Source organism: Jaculus jaculus, chromosome 3 (genome assembly GCF_020740685.1).
Source record: "Jaculus jaculus isolate mJacJac1 chromosome 3, mJacJac1.mat.Y.cur, whole genome shotgun sequence".
NCBI lineage: Eukaryota > Metazoa > Chordata > Mammalia > Rodentia > Dipodidae > Jaculus > Jaculus jaculus.
Window position 1 is genome coordinate 185,029,382 of NC_059104.1, and position 24,775 is coordinate 185,054,156.

The 24,775-nt window shown below is 37.1% G+C and overlaps 1 protein-coding gene across 4 annotated transcripts in view; it reads right to left on the reverse strand.

Moving 5' to 3' along the window:
- Luzp2 (leucine zipper protein 2) overlaps nucleotides 1–24,775 on the reverse strand; it is a 313,181-nt gene that overhangs the window by 51,335 nt on the left and 237,071 nt on the right. For all 4 annotated transcript variants that reach the window (XM_045145859.1, XM_045145858.1, XM_045145860.1 and 1 more), the window contains exons 6-7: nucleotides 14,108–14,170; nucleotides 11,309–11,371 (exon numbers count right to left, since the gene is read on the reverse strand). In XM_045145859.1, the coding sequence (XP_045001794.1) occupies nucleotides 11,309–11,371; nucleotides 14,108–14,170 (126 nt within the window). The remainder of the gene's footprint in view (nucleotides 1–11,308; nucleotides 11,372–14,107; nucleotides 14,171–24,775) is intronic.

Sequence of the window (24,775 nt, forward strand, 5' to 3'; positions counted from 1 at the left end):
TACACAGATTTAAAGAGAATTGGCACTCACTTGCTGTTTTCTGCACATTCTACTCAGAATCAAAACTATGTATAAATGTAGAAACACTATAGGGGACATTGAGGCTAATCCGATCTATAATAACCACAAATTCAGAAATAAATTAACAAGTCATAAAGTTAGTTTTTTTCCTGGTGTATATGAAACTCCAGTACACATATGAGATGTGGTTTTCAGCTCTGGCTTCAGCTCCCGGCTTTTGTCAGTTTGCTCTCTGCTCCTGTCACTTGTTGCCAAGTGGAGCCTCCCACCTGTTCTCTAATTGATAGTGCTACCTTATTATCCCCACAGTACCTTCTCCAAGGCACCAAGAAGATAACTTAATTGGTAAAGTGCTTGATTACTCATCAAGAAGACCTGAATTTAATCCTTCAGTATCCACACATGCACACACACCCACTACTCAGTGTAGTTTGCATGCCTATAATCTTAGCACTGAAAAAAAGAAACAGGGAATTCCTTGGGTTTAGTAGTCTAGCTTAATTAGTGAATTCCAGGCCAAAGAGAAACGTGTCTTAAAGAGGTAGACAATGATCTGAGGAACACCCCTGTGGTTAGCCTTTGGTTTCCACACACACACACGCACATGTGCAACACACATGCACTTGCACCACAAACACAGATAGATTCAAGAAAGTAGTTTCTCCAATTTCTGCACCTAGATAACAGCTTCTTCCTCAAAACCAAGTACCAACATCAACTTTTCCTCAAGATGCTGTGTAAACATTCCAGCTATGGCATCAGGCTCCCGGCACCAGCCAGTTGACAATTTCCCAACTGTCCTACTTGGCATCACGTCTTCTCTGCCAGTGACTACAGTCATGCGCACTCCCACATAGTTAAACTGCTTATGTATATATTGATAGTTTAGTATTTTAATTTAATTTCAAGAAAAATAATGTAATAATAATGACCATGGGGTCATATAGTCAAAAGATGTCTGAAACTTGGGTTGTAATTTTATAACTGATGTTTGGATCATGATGTTTTGAACAACATTAATTTCTTTAAAAATTAATCAAAGATCATTCAGAAATATTTACTTTATCATAATTTCATTTAATTCCTCTGAGGTATTTTTCAGGCTTTAATATTGTAATTAAAGATGACAGTTGAAAATAATGTTGAAAGTTCTCCCTATGATTTTAATGTTCAGAAGCTTAGAAAATGGCCTTGAAAGCTCACTGTAAGGGTTAAATGCATCCAAGTTATCCATTTCCCAAAGAAAAAATTATTTAATATTAAAATTGCTATTATTATTACTAATGGCCTTTTGGAAAGCATAAATTATACCTTCTTTACTTTTTTCTCTGAGAGACAGAGATGAGAAAGATAATGCAGGGATATTTGCATGTAATGAATGGTTTATTGGAAAAATAAATTAAAATAAATCAATATAAGGATAATTGCATCTAAGATTCTATTTAAAATCCTTCAAAGACACCAACATTGAGATAGTGATGGTGGAATGCATCGTCAGTATCTGAGCTGAGAGTACAGGGGCATGCAGAGAAATAATGTGGTATCTCCTCTGAGTGTCACAAGAACTGGTGAAGAAGATGAAAGACAAAGTTTTAGGCAGCTAAGAAGGATGAATAGTTATTAAGTATTTCATTTGATCAGCATTACACAAAGTTTTGAGTTTCCTCAATTTTGGAGCTCAGACTCAGAATTTGAACAATTTGCTCCAAATCATTCTAATCCTTGGAAAACACAAAACTGAGTTCAGCTTGTGTTTTCCTCCTTTCACATTTCACAGTTACAGTCCTTCAATGTTCTGCAGAACTGCTTGAGCCCAGCTTCTGTCTACAACCCTAAGATGTCTTCAATTACCTTCTGATGCAGAAGTCAACAAGCTGAGCAGTTTTGGGGTATGTCTCTACTATGCCCTCTAGTCAACCTTCAGCTTACTCATTACCACATTAAAAATTAATGATGCTGGTCTGCAAAGATGATTTGGTGGTTAAGTGCACTTCCTGTGTCAGCATGTGGGCCTGAGAGGGCCTCTGAACACTTGAGTTTGAAAATCCAGACAGCACATTGAGCAGCTGATGTGGTTGAGCACGTCTGTAACATCAGTCCCATGGGGAGCAGAGGCTCCAGAACCCCCAAGAGTAAGATGCAGTGGCTAGACCTGGGATCAGTAAAACCTTTGTCTCAAGCAAAAAATGGTGGAAGAGCACCTAGAGCAGGAGAACTGGCTTTCGTCTCCGGCCACCTCAGACGTGTGCACACGCCACACACACCAAACCACCCCCATCTCCACACAACCACAAATATTCTATGTTACAAGCACACTAGTGGAACAAAAAAGAAATGATGGTGAACTTGCAACAATTATATATGGAATGAGAAACATAATCTAAACCACTAATTCATACTTAATACAAACTTAAATCAAAGTTGATCGTTGATTTAAATCTCCTAAAACATACAAAGAAAACAGTGACAAATTTTTAACTTTAGCTTACTGAAAGGTGAGTGCATGACATTCTTGTTTCTCTAGATTAATTTGCTTAACATAGTGTCCTCTAAACTCATCTGTTTTTTTTTTATTTTGTATTTTTTGGTATTTTTATTTATTTCTTTGAGAGTGACAGACAGTAAGAGAAAGAGGCAGAGAGAGAGAATGGGTGTGCCTGGGCCTCCAGCCACTGCAAACGAACTCCAGACATGTGCGCCCCCTTGCGCATCTGGCTAACGTGGGTTCTGGGGAATCAAGCCTTGAACCGAGGTCCTTAGGCTTCACAGGCAAGAGCTTAATCGCTAAGCCATCTCTCCAGCCCCTCATCTGTTTTTTATACATTGCAGAATTTCATTATTTAGAATAGTTGAATAATATATGCTGCATATATACATATTTTATGTATCCACTCATACAATGATGTTCATTTCTATCTTAGCTATAAACAAAAGTTCTATAGACACAGGCATACACATAGTCTCTTTCACATAGTGATATTATCTCCTTGGACATATATGCATAAGTGAAATTGTGGGACATATGTAGTTCTAGTTTTAGCTTTTTGAGAAGGATATAATTTTTTCATACTGGCAGGACTACCTTGCACTGTTAACATGATAAACGTTATGACATGTAATTTGTACAATGAATAAAACCTTGTAAGTGTACTAGTTGGCTATGTTACTCACATATGCTTATGACACTGTACTTTTAAACATTATTCTACAATGTAAGTGCTTTCTAGAAACTGTATGTTGGCTGCATTGACATTGGAGTCCTGTGTATCCTTGTATAAGAGCATCCTACATTCTCACAAGGAGGGACTCATCATCTAAAAGTGCTTTCTTCAGCAGTACGCCCTGTGTGACCCCCAAGATGTTCTTCCTTCCAGAAACTCATGTACAAAAGCAATACTAGTAAGTTAAACAAGAAGGGCCACAGCAGAACTCAAATCATTTGTTTCAAACACTAGTTCTTTTTGTTTGTTTGCTTTGCTTTTGTTTTTTTTTGAGGTAGGGTCTCACACTAGCCTAGGATTACCTGGAATTCACTATATAGTCTCAGGGTGCCCTCAAAGTCATGAAGATCCTCCTACCTCTGCCTCCCAAATACTGGGATTAAAGGTGTGCGCCACCAGGCCCGGCGTCAAACACTAGTTTTATGTACACATCAATGTTTAGGGAATTTTAAAAATAATAAAAATACACACCAACCCTTTCAAAAATGACTGACCTTTCTAATTTAAGTGAGGTCTATAAACAATCAGGATCACTGCTAGTTTGGTATTGTTGGAATTGTGGACTGCAAATTCTTCTACAGGACTAAAAAAACATCCTTTTAATAGTTAACATTTGTAAAGGTTCAATATAGCACCTTCGTTCATTTTGACTAAAGTTGAATATTATTATTAAAACATAATAAATAGCAATCCATAAAAATATAACTTCCCTTTACATCTTGCTGACTTAAATACATCATTGAAATACAAGCAAGCAGTTAGAAATTCAGATGAGAGATCTCTATTCTTTACATTTAATTTAACAGACTAATAAAGACAGTGGTGGTACAATGATGAGTTTCTGTGAAATATGAATAAATCTACAATAAAACTTCAAGTATGATTATTTTTAAAATCATATTAGAAGTTTATTATTTTATTAGAATAATATATATATATTAATTACAGTTAGCATATAATAAGGCTTTAAAGTAGAAACACACATGACATTGAATTATTGTAGCAAAGGCTTTTAAGTATGTTAAATATTGATTTGAACACATCTATTATCATCACCAATAATAAGTTAAGCAGAATATACTCTTTCAGATTATCTTTCCAGATAGTGGTCAGCTGCAAATGTGAACGGAAATTACCTTTATTTCTTATTCTGCAAATAGTTTTTCTTTACTCTGATAATAAAATAAACCATTTTCTGCTTCATTGCTATTTGTGTAAGCGCTGATTCCCTTCTGAACATCTATGTGTACGAGTGTGTGTGCATGTGCACATGTGTATCTGTCTATGATGTGAAGGAGATGAACTGCTTTATTCCATGTTTTCAAAGTTTTCATATCTAAAGGGGGAAATCAAATCGTGGGATATAATTTTCTGGGATCATTAAAGGCCTAAACTAAGAACATCACACAAACACACACACACACACACACACACACACACACACACACACACACACACAAAATGAATCAAGTGACCTTATTTTGTTGATAAATAAAAATCCATCAGGGAAATTGCTGATACTCAGAAACATACAATATTTTGAAGGACGTTCTTACATTTACAATTTCACTGAGTCTGTTAAGCAAGTTAAATATCTGTCTGAAAACCATCCATCTTACTGATAACTAATATCACCTCCAGTTCTCATTATATAACTTCTAAGATCCTTCCTCCCTATAATCATGTATTTTTTTCTTATCAAACTAATTTACTAAGCAAAATGTCATTTATAAAATGCTCAATAAGTGCTGTTGAGAATTGATATAAGGACTTTTAGTAGAAATGGGTTAGAGTTGATATCTAACTTGCTGACATTTTCTCTGTCCCTTGAAGCATGTCATTCAATCCTAGGCTTGACAGAAGAGGCCTTTTAATTGTACTGTGTTGATTTTTCTGTTGCAAGAAGCACTGAATTAGTATAAACTTTTACCAAAATATGAATGCAGACAACTCACATGTCATATGAAACATCTCATATACAGACTTTCAACTTGCAGAAGGGTTACATTTTTGTTCTTGTGGTTGAGTAGCCATGGTTGGGGACAATGTGGAAAAATATGCTAGCTATAAAGTTTCAAAGGGGGAGAGACTATGCAACGGAATAAAAAACTAAAAGTATGTGTGGAAGAATATAAATTTTAGCTCCCAGCTAAGTGGCACAAGTCCTGAGTACTGAATTTGTTTTCATTGCCTACTTCAATCTTACAGTGGACTATGCCTTCCAAATTTATTTCACAGTTAGTGAAGAAGTAGGTTATATATTTTCATTAAAACCACAGATGTTCCTGAGACTGATATACAACTGTAAAACAACATTAAATTCTAAATCTCTTTTAGAAAGCATAGGCAAGTGAGTATGGAGAACAGAAATCCCAAAGAAAGAAGAGAGCTGGGCATGGTGGCTCACGCCTTTAATCCCAGAATTTGAGTGAGGCAGAGGTGGGAGGATCGCCATGAGCATGAGGACGCCTTGTGACTATATAGTGAATTCCAAGTTGGCCTAGGGCTAGAGTGAAACCTACCTGGAAAAAAAAAAAGAAATCCAAACAACAGGACCTTAGAAAAACAATGCATAGACAGCAGCCTGACAACTCTGTGTAAAAAACTATGATAAAGAAAGATAAAGCATTTTCCAACATTTAAAACTTCAGGGGGAAAATTTCACTTGCCATGTTGTGAACCTTAATCACTAGAGGTAGTGATTCTGGGGAGATTAGCATGTATTTTATGAAGACTGAAACAAACAGTGCTTAAAGGAGCCTTCCAATATGAAGGTCTTGAAAATAAATGTAATATATTGACCTAACTTGTTTCTCTCCATGATCATGGTAGGGACCAAGGTACCTGAAATTCTTCTCTAAAATGTTAGACACAGACATATTGATATAACTAGACAGGTTTCCACTGGTAAAAACACCCAGGTTAAGCACATATGAGTCCTGCTTTTACCCCAAGAGCTCCACATTTCTTCTTATAAGCTATCATATTTAGAGTGGTGATTTATGTTTGTTTGATTGCTATAAATTCTATGCAATTACATTAAGAGATAATTGTCTTCTCTTTTATTATGTTTATATTAATAAATACCCTTGTGAGTTACTAACAGTAATGAAATGAGGTGAGATAAATCAAGAAAATGCACAGATGAATTTTTGAAATGTCTCATCATGTCAAAAAGAGAACATCTAGCTGTATTACTAAAAGAAGAAGGATTAAAAATAATCATAAAATTCTCTTGTATTTTGAAATTAACTGCATCATCACTAGGGAAAAGGAAAGACAAAATGAGGCACTTAAAAAATTTTATAATGACTGAAATCACTGAATGTTTATGACTGCTTTGTTTTCACTTTCACATAGAGACACTGCCACAATTTTAATTGGAGATGAGACCTACTAATTTATGAATGCAAGTATTGAGAGGTTTGGTCTAAATAGTAACTTCAGGAGGTCAGGTATGACTCAGAAAAGTGATATTATTTCAGAACCCAAGATGACTTCTGTGGATCAGAAATGCATGGTGATCTTTCACTGCCTCCAAAGAGAATTTTACGCCTGCATCTTCAAATTGCCTAGTAGTTCCCACTTACGACTGCTGTGCCACAGGACCAGCCCGACTGTTCTGGGGTGATTTCCCCAAGGTTCATAAAGACCCACCTGCTCTATTTACACTCTGAAAAGGAAATGCACAAGGTCAGCTTAAAGCAGTGTAAACTGAGGGCCCTTCTCAGTGGGAAGAAGGCTTATAAGGCAAGATTTAGACTCAATCTGATGAACAAGACAAGCATATGCAGCGGGGTCAACAATCCAGGTCTCAGACCACTCCTTAGATCCAAGAAGCAATGCAGTTCTAGAAGTATGAAGATAGCTGTCTTCATTCTGATTTTCTTCAAACAAATTCTGGTGTGTGTTTTAGTTTCCCCCATTCTTGAGCTTATAAAATCCTTTGCTACAGTATCTTTGCATACACAGTGAGCAGCTTTCACTGCAGTGCCAAGGCAGAAGTGGCCAGATTCTTTTGGAGTTGAGTAGCTCCCAAAAAGCCACAGACTGATAGTGCTGAGCACTTAGGAGGCCTGTGAAGATGAAAAACAAACTGTAGTTTGAGTAACAAATTGGGGTAGTTTTTATAATTTGTGTTTAATTTTGAGAATTTTAACAGTAGTTTGAAGCTCAGTGACAAAGGGTCACAGGACCTACCAGAAAGTTCTGAAATGAGGAGAGACACAGAGATAACCTTTTTTAAAAATGTCTTCACAATATGAGTGTTGCCATATAGGCCTGTGATTCTGGCACTTGAGAAGCAGATGCAGGAATTTTGCTACAAGTTTGAGGATAGCCTAGTTTACAGAGTGAATTCCAGGCCAGCCAGATCTAGAGATAAGAACTTGACCCAAAATGAATGAATGAACAAATAAATAATATGTAATTATAGTTCTGGTATTCTCCATTTTTTTGTGGTTTAGTTGGGTTTTATTTTACTTTCTTATACGCTATTATCTTTTTGAAATTATGAATCATAGTAAACTTTGTCAAAATTGCATATATTATCAAAAATTTTAATTGTTTTTCTTAAAATTAAACTTAACATAATAATAAGCCTGGTGATTATAGAACACACTTCATTTTTCAAGTGAAAGGACAGAGTAAGAAGCATACATGAGGAAGCATGGCAAAAGCATGATAAGTGTGCACTGACCATGAGAAAAAGTGGCTTTTAATGAGCTCCTGCACAGAAGAATGGCAACTGGAAAGCATCATCATGCAAAGAGACACTAGGTGAATCAGGGCTCAATGGAGAGATCTGCATCAATAAACGAGGAAGAGCCAGGCATGGTAGTACACACCTTTAATCCCAGCACTCGGGAGGAAGAGGTAGGAAGATCATCATGAGTTCAAGGCCAGCCTGAGACTATGTAGTGAATTCCAGGTTAGCCTGGGCTACAGCAAGATCCTACATTGAACAACCAAAACATTAAAAAAAAAATTAAAAAAAAAATAAATAAAGGTAGAGAGAAAAAGGAAGACACTCAACATCAGTCTCTTTTACATGCATGTGCACATACATGTGCCCACACATATGTGAGCATCAATGCACATATGTCAAAAACACATATATATCCACAAAAGAAAGCCCATGATAAAACTGTTCTGTTCCAAGCAATTGGCAATTCTAAACCAAATCCCATTTTTATAATAAAACTATTTCTGCTTTTAAGTAATGTGTTAACATTTAATTACCAATTAAAATTATTTTCTCTCATATTAACAAAATTTGAGTTATGTTTAACTATGGTATTTTGAGTACTTAGGACAATATTCTAACATGGACAACATATAAATCATCTAAAGGCACACAACAAAGGAGAATGAAAACTAGTCTACTCTGAGGACAGAGAATCCCAGAACCACACTGTGAACTGCCCCATGATATCAAGCTACTGTTGTTATGTCTCTAAGTCAGGGTTTCAGGTCTAATATTTTTAAAAAGGCAGCATTGCTTTGTCTTGCACCCAGAAGGTTAATTTGAAGCACAAATGACTTTTTTTCTGAAATTTTAAAACATGGAATCACATAAGAAAATAAAGTCACTTCTCTTCAGCCCTCTTTTTCATGATGTCAACAAGTAGGGACCAAACTTAATCAGCAGAGAGCACTGAGCAAATAAAGAGTGCGTGACACAGAGCCATTCTGCTTACCCCAATACTGGCTTAGCAAACAGGCTAGATAAATTTAAATTAATCAAATGTGGATCATAAAATTCTGTTTTTCTCTTATCAACTTGACTATTTGATGAGAACCTGCCATACCTTGTTTAAGGGGTGTTATGAAAGAAATAGAAATAAAATGTATATGTGATCATAGCCTGAATTACATGACATCATGTCCCACCCATGCACAGATCTTCTGATTATGAATTTCTCCCCCATATGAAATAGCAAGGCAATTAATGACTTATTTTTAAAATTACAATGATCTTCAACATAATTATGATATTTCTATCTTCACAACTCATGCTATTTAAGAATTTACACTTGTTTTAATGTAATCCTCACCCTAGGAAGATAAATCCTTATAAATAGAAGTAGAAATTTCATTGCAAATGATAATGCACCAAAACATGAAAATATACAAGCACAGACACACAGGCAGAGATGCAAATAGACATGGACACACAGATTTTGTTGCTAATTTTAACTATATGTCTTCTGTGACGAATAAATAGCTCAATGAAAGAGATAAGATACTGTAAACTCATGAGTCTTAGCATGAATGATTTACAGTAGAAAGCAAATGACGTGGACTTACACTTCTACCCTATTTATCACATAGTACATGTGGTATGTTAGCTGGTGAGGATACTGAATATCAGTGACAAGTAACTCAAAATTTGCTTAGGGTGCTAGGGAACATAGTGTTATAAACAAAACCAAAGGAGCAAATGGTATGATGGGTCAAGATTCCTACATTTACATAGTGAGTGTTTAATAAGTTTCAATTGACATAATAAGAACAACTCCTATGATTAAATCCAGGAGTAAAGGCAGTGAAGAAACAAACTGTTCCTTACTGATTTCATTAGAGAAATTGATTAACTTCTTAATTGTTAAATAAAGTAATGTTATTCTCTACTGAATTTTACAGAATATAGAATTTGATAGAATATGATAATCATTATATGTTAAAAAGTCAACTTAACATACAATTAAAAGTTTGTTTGTTTGTTTGTTTTTGTTTGGTTTTTCAAGGTAGGGACTTGCTCTAGCCCAGGTAGACCTGGAAATCACTATGTATTCTTAGGATGGCCTTGAACTCATGGCAATCCTCCTACTTCTGCCTCCTAAATGCTGGGACTAAAGGTTTGCACCACCACACCTGGTAATTCAAAGATTTTTAATAACAAATTATCATACCTACATCTCTTTTCACTCTACTGCACTTGATGAGGCAGTGTACAATGAGAACAACTGAATAAATAATACTTCGTATTTTTGCCTGGGGAGTCTATGCATCTTAAATAAGGGTAACATCAATGTACCAGTTAAATACACTATGATTTTCTTTTTAAAAAAATTTTTTTTGTTTATTTTATTTATTTGAGAGCTACAGAAAGAGAGAGAGAGACAGAGAATTGGCGCGCCAGGGCTTCCAGCCACTGCACATGAACTCCAGATGCATGCGCCCCCTTGTGCATCTGGCTAACATGGGTCCTGGGGAATCGAGCCTCAAACCGGGGCCCTTAGGCTTTACAGGCAAGCGCTTAACTGCTAAGCCATCTCTCCAGCCCTACACTATGATTTTCAAGAAGAGAACTTTGACATGAATTTAATGGACTAGATTGAAGTGTGGATCCCTTCTGGAAGTGGGAAGAATCCATTCATTCTTCCTTATTATGAAATTTATGTGAGTACATAACCTCTATTTTAGACCTTCTAGTCTGGTTATTTAAAGACCCATGTCATTAAATCATGCCAGCCTTTATAATAGTCTGGGCCTTCTCATTGAGAGATCCTTAATTTAATCTCACCTGCAATCTCATTAGACATACTATACTAAAATATGTTCATAAATTCTGAGATCAGAGAATTGAGCTTGTTCAGTAGGCAATTATTCATTCTCTCACATTCATAAGCTGTCTCACATTCCTTCTTAGTCACAGGCTTTGATTGCAATGTCTTGTCAAGGAGTATGTCAATACCAACATCAATCGATAATTGACTACGACCACTTAGTAGTAGAGTTTAATTCAGGAATCTCTAATAGTCAAGATCTAAGGTCATAAGCAAATTTCTTGTCTAGAATTATCTTCAATATCTGCTGCATGTACAGATAACTACCAAAAGACATGATTCCTAAACATTAGTTAAAGTTACAGGGCAGTTCAATTACTATAGCAAAGCTGTCATTGATGAGGAATGCATGTGAGAAATCATAGTCTGCATTTCAGGCAACGTGGCCTTTAAGTCATTAGAAATGTTAGAAATTACATTTAACCTAAATAATATATTTTGATAGATTACATATTGGGCTAGTGATTTTGAGCCAGAAGGGAGAAAGATGCTTACCTTAAATAATAAATCTTTCTTCCCATAACGGAGTTCCTTCAGCTGTGCTTGGATTTTTTTTGACTGTAAAAGCAGAGATATGGATTAGTGTCTAACTTCACTGATATTTTCAAATTTGAAAATTGAAATTCTTTATAATTTCCCACAAATAATTTTTTCAGTCAAGCTGAAGAGATCCCAAGCATTTTGACAGCAAAATGGAATAGCTGAAGCTAAGCATTGGCATCAAACATCCAGACATCTGAGGCAGAATGAGAAAACCCAAAACTTGTTTTAAAAAAAGTATCTTTAAAAAGGTGCTGTTTAACAAAATCTTCTTACTAGTTTCTTCAGTCTACATTCAAATACACATAATATCTTTCAGCCAGACAATGAACAACCTGACATAAAGTGGTAAATACATCTAAATGTTTGTAAGCAAACATCTTAACTGCTAAACCATCGCTCCAGCCCTGTTACTCATTTTTAATAAAGGGAAATTCTGATAATCTTTCACAACTTCAAATACAAAATTGATTGGCATTTGCCCCCCTTTGTTCTAATCTAGGGTTCAAAATTTATTCACATCCATGCTAAACATTCTCTTAAGGAAACAGACTTTCCCTGCCCAACTAATGTTGACAAGTATCAGAGGGGCACAGGAGATTGGATGGTCTTTCTTGTTAGAGAGTCAATATTTGTTTACTATGTATTTAAAACACTCATATGTATATAATCATAGTGGAAAAGTATTCTTTTTTAATATTTTAATTTTTATTTATTTATTTGAAAGAAAGAGAAAGAGATACAGAAATAGGCAAGTAGAGGCAAAGAGAGAGAGAGAGAGAATAGAGAGAGAATGGGAGTGCCAGGGCCTCCAGACACTGCAAACGAACTCCAGATAAGTGTGCCCCCTTATGCATCTGGCTTTATGTGGGTCCTGGGGAGTTGAAGCTGGGTCCTTTGGCTTTGCAGGCAAGCACCGTAACCACTAAGCCATCTCTCTAGCCCAGAAAATTATTCTTAGAAGGATAATATTACATGGTAGTGCTGTATAGCAATTTCCTCTAAATTAAAATATTTCCTCCTGTAGGAAGTGGTCAATATATCTGGGAGATCTGAAGGAGGCTCAGGAGACTCAGGAAATCAACGAGTCTGGGGGAAAGTTGCAAGTCCCCTTCTTCAAGCTAAAAAGTAAGACCAACTACTTAGAAGGAAACTCTAAGAAATGAAGTTGCTTGCAAGTCATTTAGTGTGCTCAAGACTCTCCAAACAGAGCTGCCTACAGATTGTGCAGTGAGCTCTAGAGATGCAGCTTCCTTCAGTTGTCACATATATTTGGGTGAGTTTCTCAGTGATGCAGCTGCCTTTGAGTTATCCATGGTCTGTAAGTTAGCCCTCACCTTGAGGCTGAAAGAGGGGCATTCAAGGATATAATCTGGACACAGGGAGATCCATTTTGAGAACACTCTTCTCAAAAGAGTGTCTGCTTTGGAGTCTCCATGCTCTTTAAGGACTCACCCCTGAGGCTGAGGGAAGACCATCGTGGGAGGTAATTTCAACATAGGGAGCTCCACCTCAGTGGCCATAGGAAGATCATTATCCAGGATGATATGGGACTTCTTGGTGATGTGGCTGGTTTGGAGGCTCCATTCCTCCTGTAAACAACCTCTCACCCTGCTAATAAGCATTAGTTCACTAAAACTGGTTTTCATGCAATCATACTTTGGTCTGTCAGCTATGACCTATCTGGGAGGAAGAAGTATTTTGTGTCTCCACAGGGAAAACTTTTCTTGTGATAGGTACATATGTGATCATATTTTTTGATGATTAATCTTGGTCTCATGTTGAATTGGCCAGACATGTGCCACAATTCTGACAAAAATGGTACAGTGAGTGAGAGACCATAATGTTGTCTACCTGTAGAATTAAGTATCAGTGTCTGTGTCTCCCCAAACAATCTTTGCTTTCATTTCCACAGAAAAATGACTAAGAAGGGATTTGGGTATCAGGTTGGAAGAATGTCTCAATATCTAGAAGATGACTAATCTGTTGAGGCAGATCTACGCATCATTTCTAGACAACTACGGGAAAGAAGATTGACACTCAACTCATCAAAACTATTGTTCTTCTCCTATACATTCCTCTTTTCCCACTTCCTTAGTCAACATGCTGTAAAGGAACTTCTCGTTCCCCTTCCTTATTGCTCACATGAATTTCCTGGAGTAAAGTTCTTCCATGTGCAATCTGTCTGTGTGCATGATCCTTGAAGTATCTGATAAACACAGGTACTTTTCTTCTCTCCTTGACTCATACTCACATATGATATAATCACTTCTATTTTATTAAAGATTATAATGATTTTCATATTGATTTTAGGATAATAGAAGAATCCAGAGATGAGAAAAGAGAATATTTGTTAGTTTTGTTAAATCTAGATAAAGGAGAATTGTATTTTTTTTCCTTCAGATAAATATATGAAACAATTATGCTTCAGGGCAAGTAGAACAAACAAATGTATTTGCTTGATGAGATCAATGATCAATCATGAAACATTGCATTTATCACATAAGCGTAATGGACTTCCAGGAATTTTTCATTATGAAAATCCTAATGAGTCAGCTAAATTAGGAAAATTGAACATTATCCTTTTCAGCTCTACAACTAAAAATAGTTAAGTATATTCAGTGCTTTAAATTCTGCTTTATTTTACAACCTACTATTTGCATTAGGAAAAAGCAGACATTAGATGCCTAAGTTATAAAAATTAACAACTTTGTTTTTATTCTATGAAGCTAAGGGAAGAGACTATTTACTCACCTCTTCTGCATGAATCCCACACAGCTTGCTTCCTGACAACAGTTTGTTTTTCAAGCTTTTATTCTAAGAAAAGAAATAACACTTTACATTAAGAAAGGATTAAAAAATAGAATGTCATTAATATTAGCAACCTTTTTCTTTGTCTCAGGGATTAAATGTACATGTTAAAAAAGCAGAAGTTATTGTGTAATATAAAACTCTTATATCTCATAGTTTTCTTAAATTAGCATTGTCATATTCATTTAAGAAGATAAGACATTACTTATACTTCTGTTTATCATATCTATATGTATGATTTTATAAAATAAGCCAAGTTTTGATTCACTATTGCATGCTGGGTTCTGAAAGTGCCCCTCCAAGCCATAGATATTGTTCTCTATCATCTGTGAGTAGGGCAGCATGTTTCCTTTTACAACAGAGACAAATACAATATACGGTCTCTACTTTTTTGCTTTAAGGCTGTGGATTTACAATATCTTGTCATTCCTCATTGATTGATTTCCCCAATTCAGTGACTCCATTTTGCTCAGAAGCCAAAGTTAATTCTAGACCTCAGAAATGTAATTTCTACTCTGTTAATTACAGCTCCCTTATTTGAATAGGCTTATGGACAAATATTTGTTCCGATGACATGCCTTAAACATATGTATGCTGTGATGGTTTGATTCAGGTGTGCCCCAGGTGTTGTGAATGCTAGGTTCCCAGCTGATAGAGATTTGGGAATTAATGCCTCCTGGAGGCAGTGTATTGTTGGGGGCAGGCTTATGGGTAATATAGCCAGTGTCCCCTTGCTGGTGTTTGGCATACTCTCTTGTTGCTGTTGTCTACCTTATGTTGTCCAGGGGTGATGTCCACCCTCTGTCATCATTTTCCTCTGCTATCATGGAGCTTCCCCTTGAGTCTGTAAGCCAAAATAAACCTTTTTTCCCCCCAAAACTGCTCTTGGCTATATTATTTCTGCCAGCAATGTGAACCTGACTGCAACAGTTACAGTTGGTATCAGAAGTGGGATTGCTGTTATATACCTGACTGTATGGCTTTGGCCTCTTGGAGCTGATTTTCAAGAGGAATGTGGAAGAATTTGTAATCTTGGATTAATAGATGCCTTGCAGTGTTGTATGTGCAGCATAATGGATTATGCTGGTCAGAGTTGTGAGACCTGAATGCAGTAAGAATTATGGACTGTAAGGTTTGGCTTATGGGGGACAGAAAGAGCTTTGACTGGACTGGGCTACAAGCAGTTTGTGTGAGAGACTTCTTGTTATGTGTGTGTCCTGAGAAGTTGTGCAGGATTTCACTGCATACAAATGGACTGATGGGTGCAGAGAGATATGGCACCGAATGAAATCTTTGGGCTGACGCTTAAGCCTGTTCAGCTGCAAATATGTGAGAGTTTACAACCTTTGAGATTGGCCAGCTCATCTGTACTGAGGCAACAGGAAGAAGGTAGACTCTTCTGAAGGGGCCTCAGTGTTCAAGGGGTATCCTGTTCTTCAAAGTCTGCTTCTCCAACCCATCCAGATTAACAAATTGACACTCTCCCTGGTATTATGGAGTATAAGAAATGCAGGAAAGAGAGAGAGTCATTGAATTCGCAACATGATCATGTGTTTTGGAAATGGACATGGACAGTGTGTAGCAAGTTTGCTGTATGCCTGCATGGAAACCTGATGGGGCCATGAGGAGGAACCATGGCTTGCAGTGGAGACCCAGTGAAGATGCTGGGACTACAAGATGGTTGCCAAGGAGAGCTGCCAGCCCTGGATGAAGTTTTTCAGGACAGTGAGAGGCCTAGCTGGAGGTATGGAATTGTAACTCCAGGGAATTGTTTCTGGTTAAAGTTATTGGACTTGGAGATTTGTCACTGGCTAGAGTTAGTGGACTTAAAGCTACAGAGTTTGATATTTGCCCTGATTGTTTTAAATCTTGTATTGGTTGAATATTTCTTTGCTGTATCCAATGCTATCTTTTGCAGTGTGAATGTGTTTTCTGTTCCATTATGGGTTGTGGGGGAATTTTTTGGTGTTATGGTCAGTTAAAAGACCTTGGACTATGGGGATGTTTGAACATCATTAGGATTGATAAAACCATGGGAACTTTTTTGTGAGTAAAAAGAGGCACAATCTTTATTGAAAAGCAAGTAAACATGGTACAGTATGTACAGGTGGCTGGCACATGGTGCCAATTGTATTTGCAGATCTGGCATTCCTTCGCAGGTTACACCTTTGCCATAGCCCTGGCCAGGTCCTGGACGAGGGTAGAATTCAGCTGGGGTAAAGTGTGATCCTGGCGAGTCTGGACTTGGAGTACTTGATTGTCATGTGCTTTGTGAGTCTGTTGTTCACCATGACGATGTTCTTGGCCAGGTGCTGCACAGCAGGGAGAAGAGCCTCCTCGGTGTAGGACAGGTGAGGCTGCAGAGTCGGTGTCCAGTCACCATCGTCAAGAGTTTTCAGGGCCAGGCAGAAAGCTCCCGCCGCAAAGTCCATGGGGACTTTTAAAGTTGAACTGAATGCATTGCATTTTACATCATGCATGGCTATAAGCTTATTGTGGCCAGTTGCACAACGTGGTGGTTTAATTCAGATGACCTCTATAAACTTAGGTGTTCTGAATGCTGGGCTCCCAGCTGATGGAGATTAGGGAATTAATGTCTCCTGGAGGTAGTGTATTTTTGGGGGAAGACTTGTGGGTATTATAGCCAGTATTCCCTTGCCAGTTTTTGGCACACTCTCCTGTTGCTATTGTCTACCTTCTGTTGGCCAGGGGGTGATGTCCATCCCCTTCTCATGCCATCATTTTCCCCTGCCATGATGGAGCTTTCTCTCAAGTCTGTAAGCCAAAATATACCATTTCTACCCAAATCTGTTCTTGGTTGGATGACTTCTTCCAGCAATATGAGCCTGACTGCTGTGTTTGTAAATAACCAGAGATACTTTTTATTCATTTCCTTGAGTAGAGAACCCAGACGAGTGAGCATGACAGTCCTGTGCTCTACTAACTGATTCTCTTCTATCTAAAAAGCTTAGAGAAAATTGTATTGAAAAAAAAGTGTGTGTGTGTGTGTGTGTGTGTGTGTGTGTGTGTGTGTGTGTGTGATGTGTTTGTCAGAAGACAGCCTGCACGTTAGTCCTTGCCTTTCATCTTCTCTGAGGTAAGGTCTCTTGTTCACCACTGAGAATGCCAGGTTAGGTTGTTGATGGGCTACTAGCATTCTTACATTGCCTCCCATTTGGTCATGGGAGGAGATACTTGTTATTGAGTCTGTTTATTTATTTGCTTGTTTGTTTGTTTTATGTGGGTTCTGGGGATCTAAACCCAAAGATGCATGTTAGTACAACAGTTGCTTTACTCACTGTCCTGTTTCCACAGCCCTTTTCTTGCATGATATGTTTTCATGTTCATCTCTAAATAGATTTTAAATTTTTGATTGTTCCTTCTCTATCTAGGTACACCATGGCTTCATCAAAAAGCCATTTTCAATCCTTCTGTAATGTACTTTCTAATTCTCCATACATATGTCATTTTCTTCAAAATAAACTTTGTAAACTATGACAAAAATTATATACTATTCCACTGAAAAGTCATATGACCTATTGTAAAATTATAGACCAAGTGTGTTTGATAACATAGCTACCTTGATAAGCCTTTGGCAGTTTTTACTGTTTCCTATAAAGACACTCAGCTATAGTCAAGTTATTTGGTTGCACTACTAATACTGGTAACCAAAATGAACAATTGCCCTATTGTATAAGTTTTCTTCCCCTTCTTCTATAAGACTCATGTTTATGCTGATTTCAAATTCTAAGGTCATTCATGAATATCCTCTTTGATACGTCTATATATTCTAAAAGTACTTCTCATTCCAACTCCTTCAACCAAATAAAATGTCTACAGGATAAATTTTGGGGGGGGGTTCAAGGTTTCATTTTGTCATGTATATACTAGATATATTTTGACTAAAGATTTTATCATTCATATTTTCCTTCTTGGTAATTCATTGACCACAATCTGTGAGACACTATGTTCATTTTAGGAGAACGAAAATGAATTTAGTGTTTTATGCTTTCAAATAATTTTCAAATTAGGGAGAGTAATGGATACAAAACAAGTACTTGAAATACATAATGCATGATTACATTATATAGCCATCAACAAATAATAAATTGGAATCATAACCGATCTCCTGGAAGGATGCTTATATTAAATTGTTGGAAAAACAAATTGAAAGCATGTGTGTAAAATCAAATTTTATAAAAACTATTCAAATGTATTTAAAACATTTTTGTCAATGAAAATAAGTATACGACTGTAGGCAAGATGCAGAAAACTTGCATGAATCTGTAACATACCTCCAAAGTGCAATTGAATATAAAGAGCAGAAGGTACCTGCTGGAACATCTCAGCTAAAGCAGATGTCAATAATATATCTCATCATGAAGTTCTAGAGCAGGAACTGACATTACATTATTTCACTGTGAAGACAGCTCTGACTTTCAAACTTTGTAATCTGATTTGTAGAAATCCATTATGACTGCTAGGGATCAACATTTCTTTCTGCTTAAGAGTTTTTTTTTTAATGACTAGAAAATGGATTTGTCCTTTCAAATATGTCATTTTGCAAATGAAAGTCTTATGTCATACATTGTAGAAAGTCACATAATTTATACATATGTAAAAAATTAGATACTTTGCTTCTAAAGTAATGGAAGAGGGGTAGAGGAGTTAGCTCAGTCAGTACAGTGCTTGCTGGATAGGAAGAAGGACCTGCACACAGGGAGATGGGGATAGGAGGATCCCTGAGGCTTTTGAACTACTGTATTGCCAGTGCTGCAAACCCTGGGTTCAGTGAAAGACCTTGTCTTAAAATATAAGTTGGAGGTAGAGAGAAATTCCTTAGGGGATAAAGTATATATTGCACAAGTATGAATATCTTAGTTTGAACTCCTAACATCCACAGAGAACAAGTGAGGAAAACACCTGATGTTAATCCCTGTTCTCTCTCTCTCTCTCTCACACACACGCACACACACACAATGCATGCACATACACACACAGAGAGAAAATACATATATAAAATACTAAAATATTATATAAAACGAACTGCCTTTATTTTCTTCTTTTAGTTATGTTAGTATTCTTTTTAAATATTATTTATTTATTTATTTAACAGAGAAAGAGGGAGGGAGGGGGAGAAAGACAGAATGGGTGCTCCAGGGCCTTCAGCCACTGTAAACGAACTCCAGATGTGTGTGCCCCCTTGTGCATGTGGCTATTGTGGGTCCTGGGGAATTGAACCTTGTTCCTTTGGCTTTGCAGGCAAATGCCTTAACCGCTGAGCCATTTCCCCAGTCCTATATTAGTATTCTTATAGCTAAATTCCTGAGAAAAATATTGATAGAAGAATTGTTTCTTTTGATTTAGGTTTTAAATATATACTCCTTAGCTTTGTTGACTCTGGCCCATGGTCAAACAGCATGGTGTTGGGAATAAGTGTCAGAATTACTCTCCTCATGGCTGACAGAGGTAGACTAAGGGTACACAGCTTATGTCTGACAGAATCACAGTGAGATAGAGCCCTTTGGCTTTCTCCCAGTGACCTACTTTTGCCAAAATAGGCCCACCTGCTAGGATTTTTACATACTTCAAAAATAGTCATATCTGACCACCAAGCTTTTAGTATAAGAGCCTTTTGGAAGACACTTCAACCAAACTATAACAGTGTTCATACATATCATTAAGATGAGCCAACAGTTCCTAATGTAGATTCACAGCAATGGTCCTAAGAGCAAGTGGTTCAGCTCAGTGGTAAAGTGTTTGCCTAGCCTTGGCAAGGTCCTGGATTCGATTCCCAACATATGAAAGGAATTTTGCCCTTAATAAAACTCTGTTCAGGGCTGGAGAGATGGCTTAGCAGTTAAGCGCTTGCCTGTGAAGCCTAAGGACCCTGGTTCGAGGCTCCATTCCCCAGGTCCCACGTTAGCCAGATGCACAAGGGGGCACATGCATCTGGAATTCGTCTGCAGTGGCTGGAGGCCCTGGCGTGCCCATTCTCTCTCTCTCTCTCTGCCTCTTTCTCTGTCACTCTCAAATAAGTAAATAAAAATAAACCAAAAAAAAAAATTAAAAAAAAGACTCTGTTCACTGAATTTTAATATAATGGTTCCAAGTACATTTTTAAAAGCATTATGTTTTATTAATGCTATCAGGTTTTTAATCCATTTGTATTTGATGATATATAAATTTTTAAAATTATTTTTACTATAGGACACAAAATATTCACTTTTTATGTCTACCATCATGTTCCAAGCCAGGAACAGCATGTGAAGTTGGCAAATAAATTCACATATAATTGATTACCTCTCCTGGAATATTTCTGGCGTTCTTCACTCATATTACATATCATTCATGATGTTGCCATGAAAAGCACATATTCACACAAACTCCCTTATCCTAACCAACCTATAAATGCAGAGAACATCAGACATATGTTTATCTCGTTTCCATTGCAGCCTTCTCTCAGGAGGGTATTAGTTCTGCCTCAGTGTTTTTTCATAGTCTTTTCCACTTTTGCTGTATGTTTAATGAACAATTCTCACATTCTTTAAGTTATAACATATCTAACTGAATAAAAAGTAATATTAAGCAGTGTAACATATCATACACAAGTAGTTCATTATAATTAATAAAATAATATAACTTAAAATTAACATATTATATTAAAGACTTGAAGTAACCCATCATTGACTATACCTCACTTAAGTGTAAGAAGCACTGCTCACAACAGATGTAACCATTCACAAACTAACGGAAATTCCATTTCTGGTTTGTAGGATTTTACATAACAGATTATCAGCTGATCACATAGCTACCTTCATATGTTACTCCATAATCTCTACTAAGCAGCCCTCTCAAGGATGGGAAAGCACACCCATAAATCTTACTATCTACCATAGTGACAGGATTATTTTTCACGATGATTGGAATACGACTCCAAAAGCCTTTAACATAAACCTTGCACTGTGCACTCTTCATGAATAATAAATTCCCTTTCTAACACCCACATTTATCGTCATTCTCTTAATATTTTTAAGGACCTTGGAACTCCATATTGTTTATTGTGACCTTCATTTTTCACTTTCAGTAAGCTAGCAGGATTCAGAAGTCAAATACAGATTTGGCTAGAGTTTCTCCCTCTCAAGGTCCTTGAGAGTTGGAGGAAGGTTTTATTGTTTTTGTTTACTATCTAAGCCAGACTTTCTTTCTTAGGAGTGTATTTTTATAAAGATATTATGCTCATAACTAATAATTTAAAATACTATGGTAATAAGAAAAAAAAGTTTACTTACAAAGTAGCAAAATTTCAACTGAGTCTCTTGTGATTCTCTTATTGGTTATGTAATTGTGCTTTAAGATAATTTAGAAGTGAAATCTTGAGGCTGTGCTTTTCACTTTATGGTATCATGTAGTTTGAATCATATATTATAATGCATTATGTGATGAAATCTAAAAATGCCAAAATCAGAAAACAACATAGAACATACTTTACTGCTTCCAAGTTTCTGACAAAAGTCAGAATGTTGTGGCTCTTATCTGAAGAGGTTACTTACCCTGATTCTAGTCATTTCATATGTTACTGTCTGTGGTATAGCTCTTGGCTCTCATTGACTTCATTCTTCAGTATATACAGTGTGACAACTTTGTGATTACTAACCTTTCAATATTACAAGTCAATCATTATTGATGAAGAGGCACAGAACCCCATCCTATGGCTTCATTCACTGTTCTGTAATCTCCTTAGCGCTGTGACATAGCTAGAAGGATACAGCATTGCTACTTAACAATAGAAAACTAAACCAAGACTGAGAAAGGTGAAGAGACTGTCATAGTGTCCTGAAGCTCATAAAACACTGAGCATGCACTTATCTGGCCCAAGCTTCTGCCCTTTGTCTTCTTATAAGCACTTCTCCAATGATAAGCAACATCATCTCCAGCATTGAGAGCCTTAGCTCCTCCACCTTGGAGCAGTGAGGTTGTTCATCCTGACACACCTCTCCTAACCATCTTCTATTTATCCAAACAGGATGGAAATTTAACCATTTATACTTATACAAATAGCGTCTGGAATCACAGAGTGGTCCTATTGGAAGAGAGGAAACAATGTCCATGGGAGTCTGCCTTGAGACCTCAACTAGACTTCTTATATCTACAAGCTCAACAACTTACAGGCTGTAAAGAATCAAGGTTTTCCCACTTTTCCATTCTGATTGATGTTACCTGGGTTTAATGGGAAATAAACAAGCTATGATTTTTTTTTCTTTTTTTCATTTTTGGTTTTTTAAGGTAGGGTCTCACTCTAGCCCAGGCTGACCTGGAATTCACTATGTACCCTCAGGGTGGCCTTGAACTCGTGGTGATCCTCCTACCTCTGCCTCCTGATTGCTGGGATTAAAGGCATGCGCTACCACACCCGGCAAAGCTATGATTATCTTTTAGTTCTTTTTAAAAATTAAAATATTTAGTCAGCGTGGTGGCCCATGCCTTTAATCCCAGCACTCTGGAGGCAGAAGTAGAAGGATTGCTGTGAGTTTGAGGCCACCCTTAGACTCCATAGTGAATTCCAGGTCAGCCTGGGCTAGAGTGAGACCGTACCTCAAAAAAAATTATAATGTTTAAAAATCACTAAATATAATTTCACTTTTAAAATTCTGGAAGACCTACACTCTGTAAAAATCTTTTTTTTAAAATTGCTGTCTCATATTTATTTATTTCAATAAAATGTACTAGAAACAATAGAGAAGACTAATTGTGAAAGAAAATTATGCATTCCAAGACTAATTTGAATACCTGTTATGAACTTTGCTTATATTTTTGGACAGAGGAGTAGAAAATTTACTGGAATTATTTACGTTCTGCACAACTCTGGACCCACATTTTGTTTCTCCTGCTGTGATCTGTGCTCTTCACTGGCACTGGGTCTTGAAAGCTGAGGTCTGTAGAGACCTGACAGCACACCTGTCTTCGTTGCGTTTCCATCTGCTCCTGCTGTGAGCACCTGCACTCAGTTGATCAAACAAGATCAAGGGAAGTTTTCCTAATACTAGTTTTCTTACATTCAAAACCAGGAATCTTGCATTTTATACTTGATAGGTGTTACAGAGGAAAACCTATGCAACATAGTACACAAGATGCATGTCTTGATGTTTTCTCTGTTCTGACAAGATGTCTTGACGGGCACCTCTGACTTGTTTTCTGTCTAATCCTGCTTCCTACCAGCAGTTTACCTCTCAGTTAGAGTGAATATAAGAGAACATGATGGGGACTAAAGAGATGGCTTAGCAGTTAAAGTACTTGCCTGTGAATCCTCTGGACCAATGTTCAGTATCTCTCTGGATCCCACATACGCCAGATGCACAAAGTGAGGCCAGCACAAGGTCACAAATGACCACTAGTTAGCATCTGTATCTGGACTTCAATTGCAATGGCTGAGGCCCTGATACACCAATTCTCCCCCCAAAAAAACAAAAAAAAAAACTGATGGATGTGCAAGTGGCTTTCTAAGTACAAAACAGTTTCCCTTCTTCCATATAATGATATCTCTGAGTTTTAATTGAAAACTAAAGCTCAGAGATACAAGGCTCTCTTAAAACATAGTTTTATTTGTGAATTTAAACATCAGTGAATGTTTCTTCCACATGCTTAAGTCACTCTTTGTTGCTGTGAGAATAAAATGTTGAATAAATGGAGCAGGAAGGAATGGCTATTGGTTATTGATGAGATTCAACATTTTAAATATGCTTTTGAATTCTTCAAAATGCTTCAGTTTTCTTGAATGGCTTAGTGGTTGCACTCCTGAGCAGAAGAGTAGGTAGGAATACAGAGACTAGAAGTGCTTAGAATTGGGAGGAAACTTGAAATCCCTGCAAACAGAACAAATGCAGTGTGAAGCCCTTCCAGATGGCTATGAACCCAAATTCAGTAAGAAATTCTGAAAAGAATGTGTTTGAGGAAGCATACTTTCAGAATGCTATTGGCATGGACAAACACCCATATACACAAGGTGAACTTTCAGTAACTGGATTTAAGGACCGGGAAAATGTGCAGTTGAAAACTATTCATGAAAGAGAACAGGGTAAAGCTAGCTTCTTTTAGGCAGTTTCAGTTAAAAACTGAGGCCCAGAGGGAACCAAGAGATGCTACCCACATGCCACCTCACTCTGGCACAAACATGGAACTCTTGGTAGAAGTAGAACTTATATCTGATTGAGACTGAACTACTGTGCTCTTGGCCACCCACAATCTAGCATGCCATCTAGATAGACAGCCCGGGTTGTCTGGCCCTGGGATCTGCCCTCCAAATCTACAAATCAATTGGGACTTCCCCTAGCATACTTGAATCTGACAAAAGAATACATTTTCAATGAACTATAAAGGCTGTTTCAGCTCCTTTGCTCTCCCTGGATTCTCTCTCTGCCTGCCTCTCCGGGCTCTGCCCACAGTGATATATGTGAGTCTGGCCTCTCCTCCCCCTTAGCCTGACTGGGTGGGAAGGAGAACGTAATACTGTTGCTTGGTCTGGGGGAAACTGCTGTGGTTGATAATAACTTATACACCTTAACTTTTCAATAGAAGAGTGTATTTTGTTGTTTTTCTGCTTATTTCCCTCCC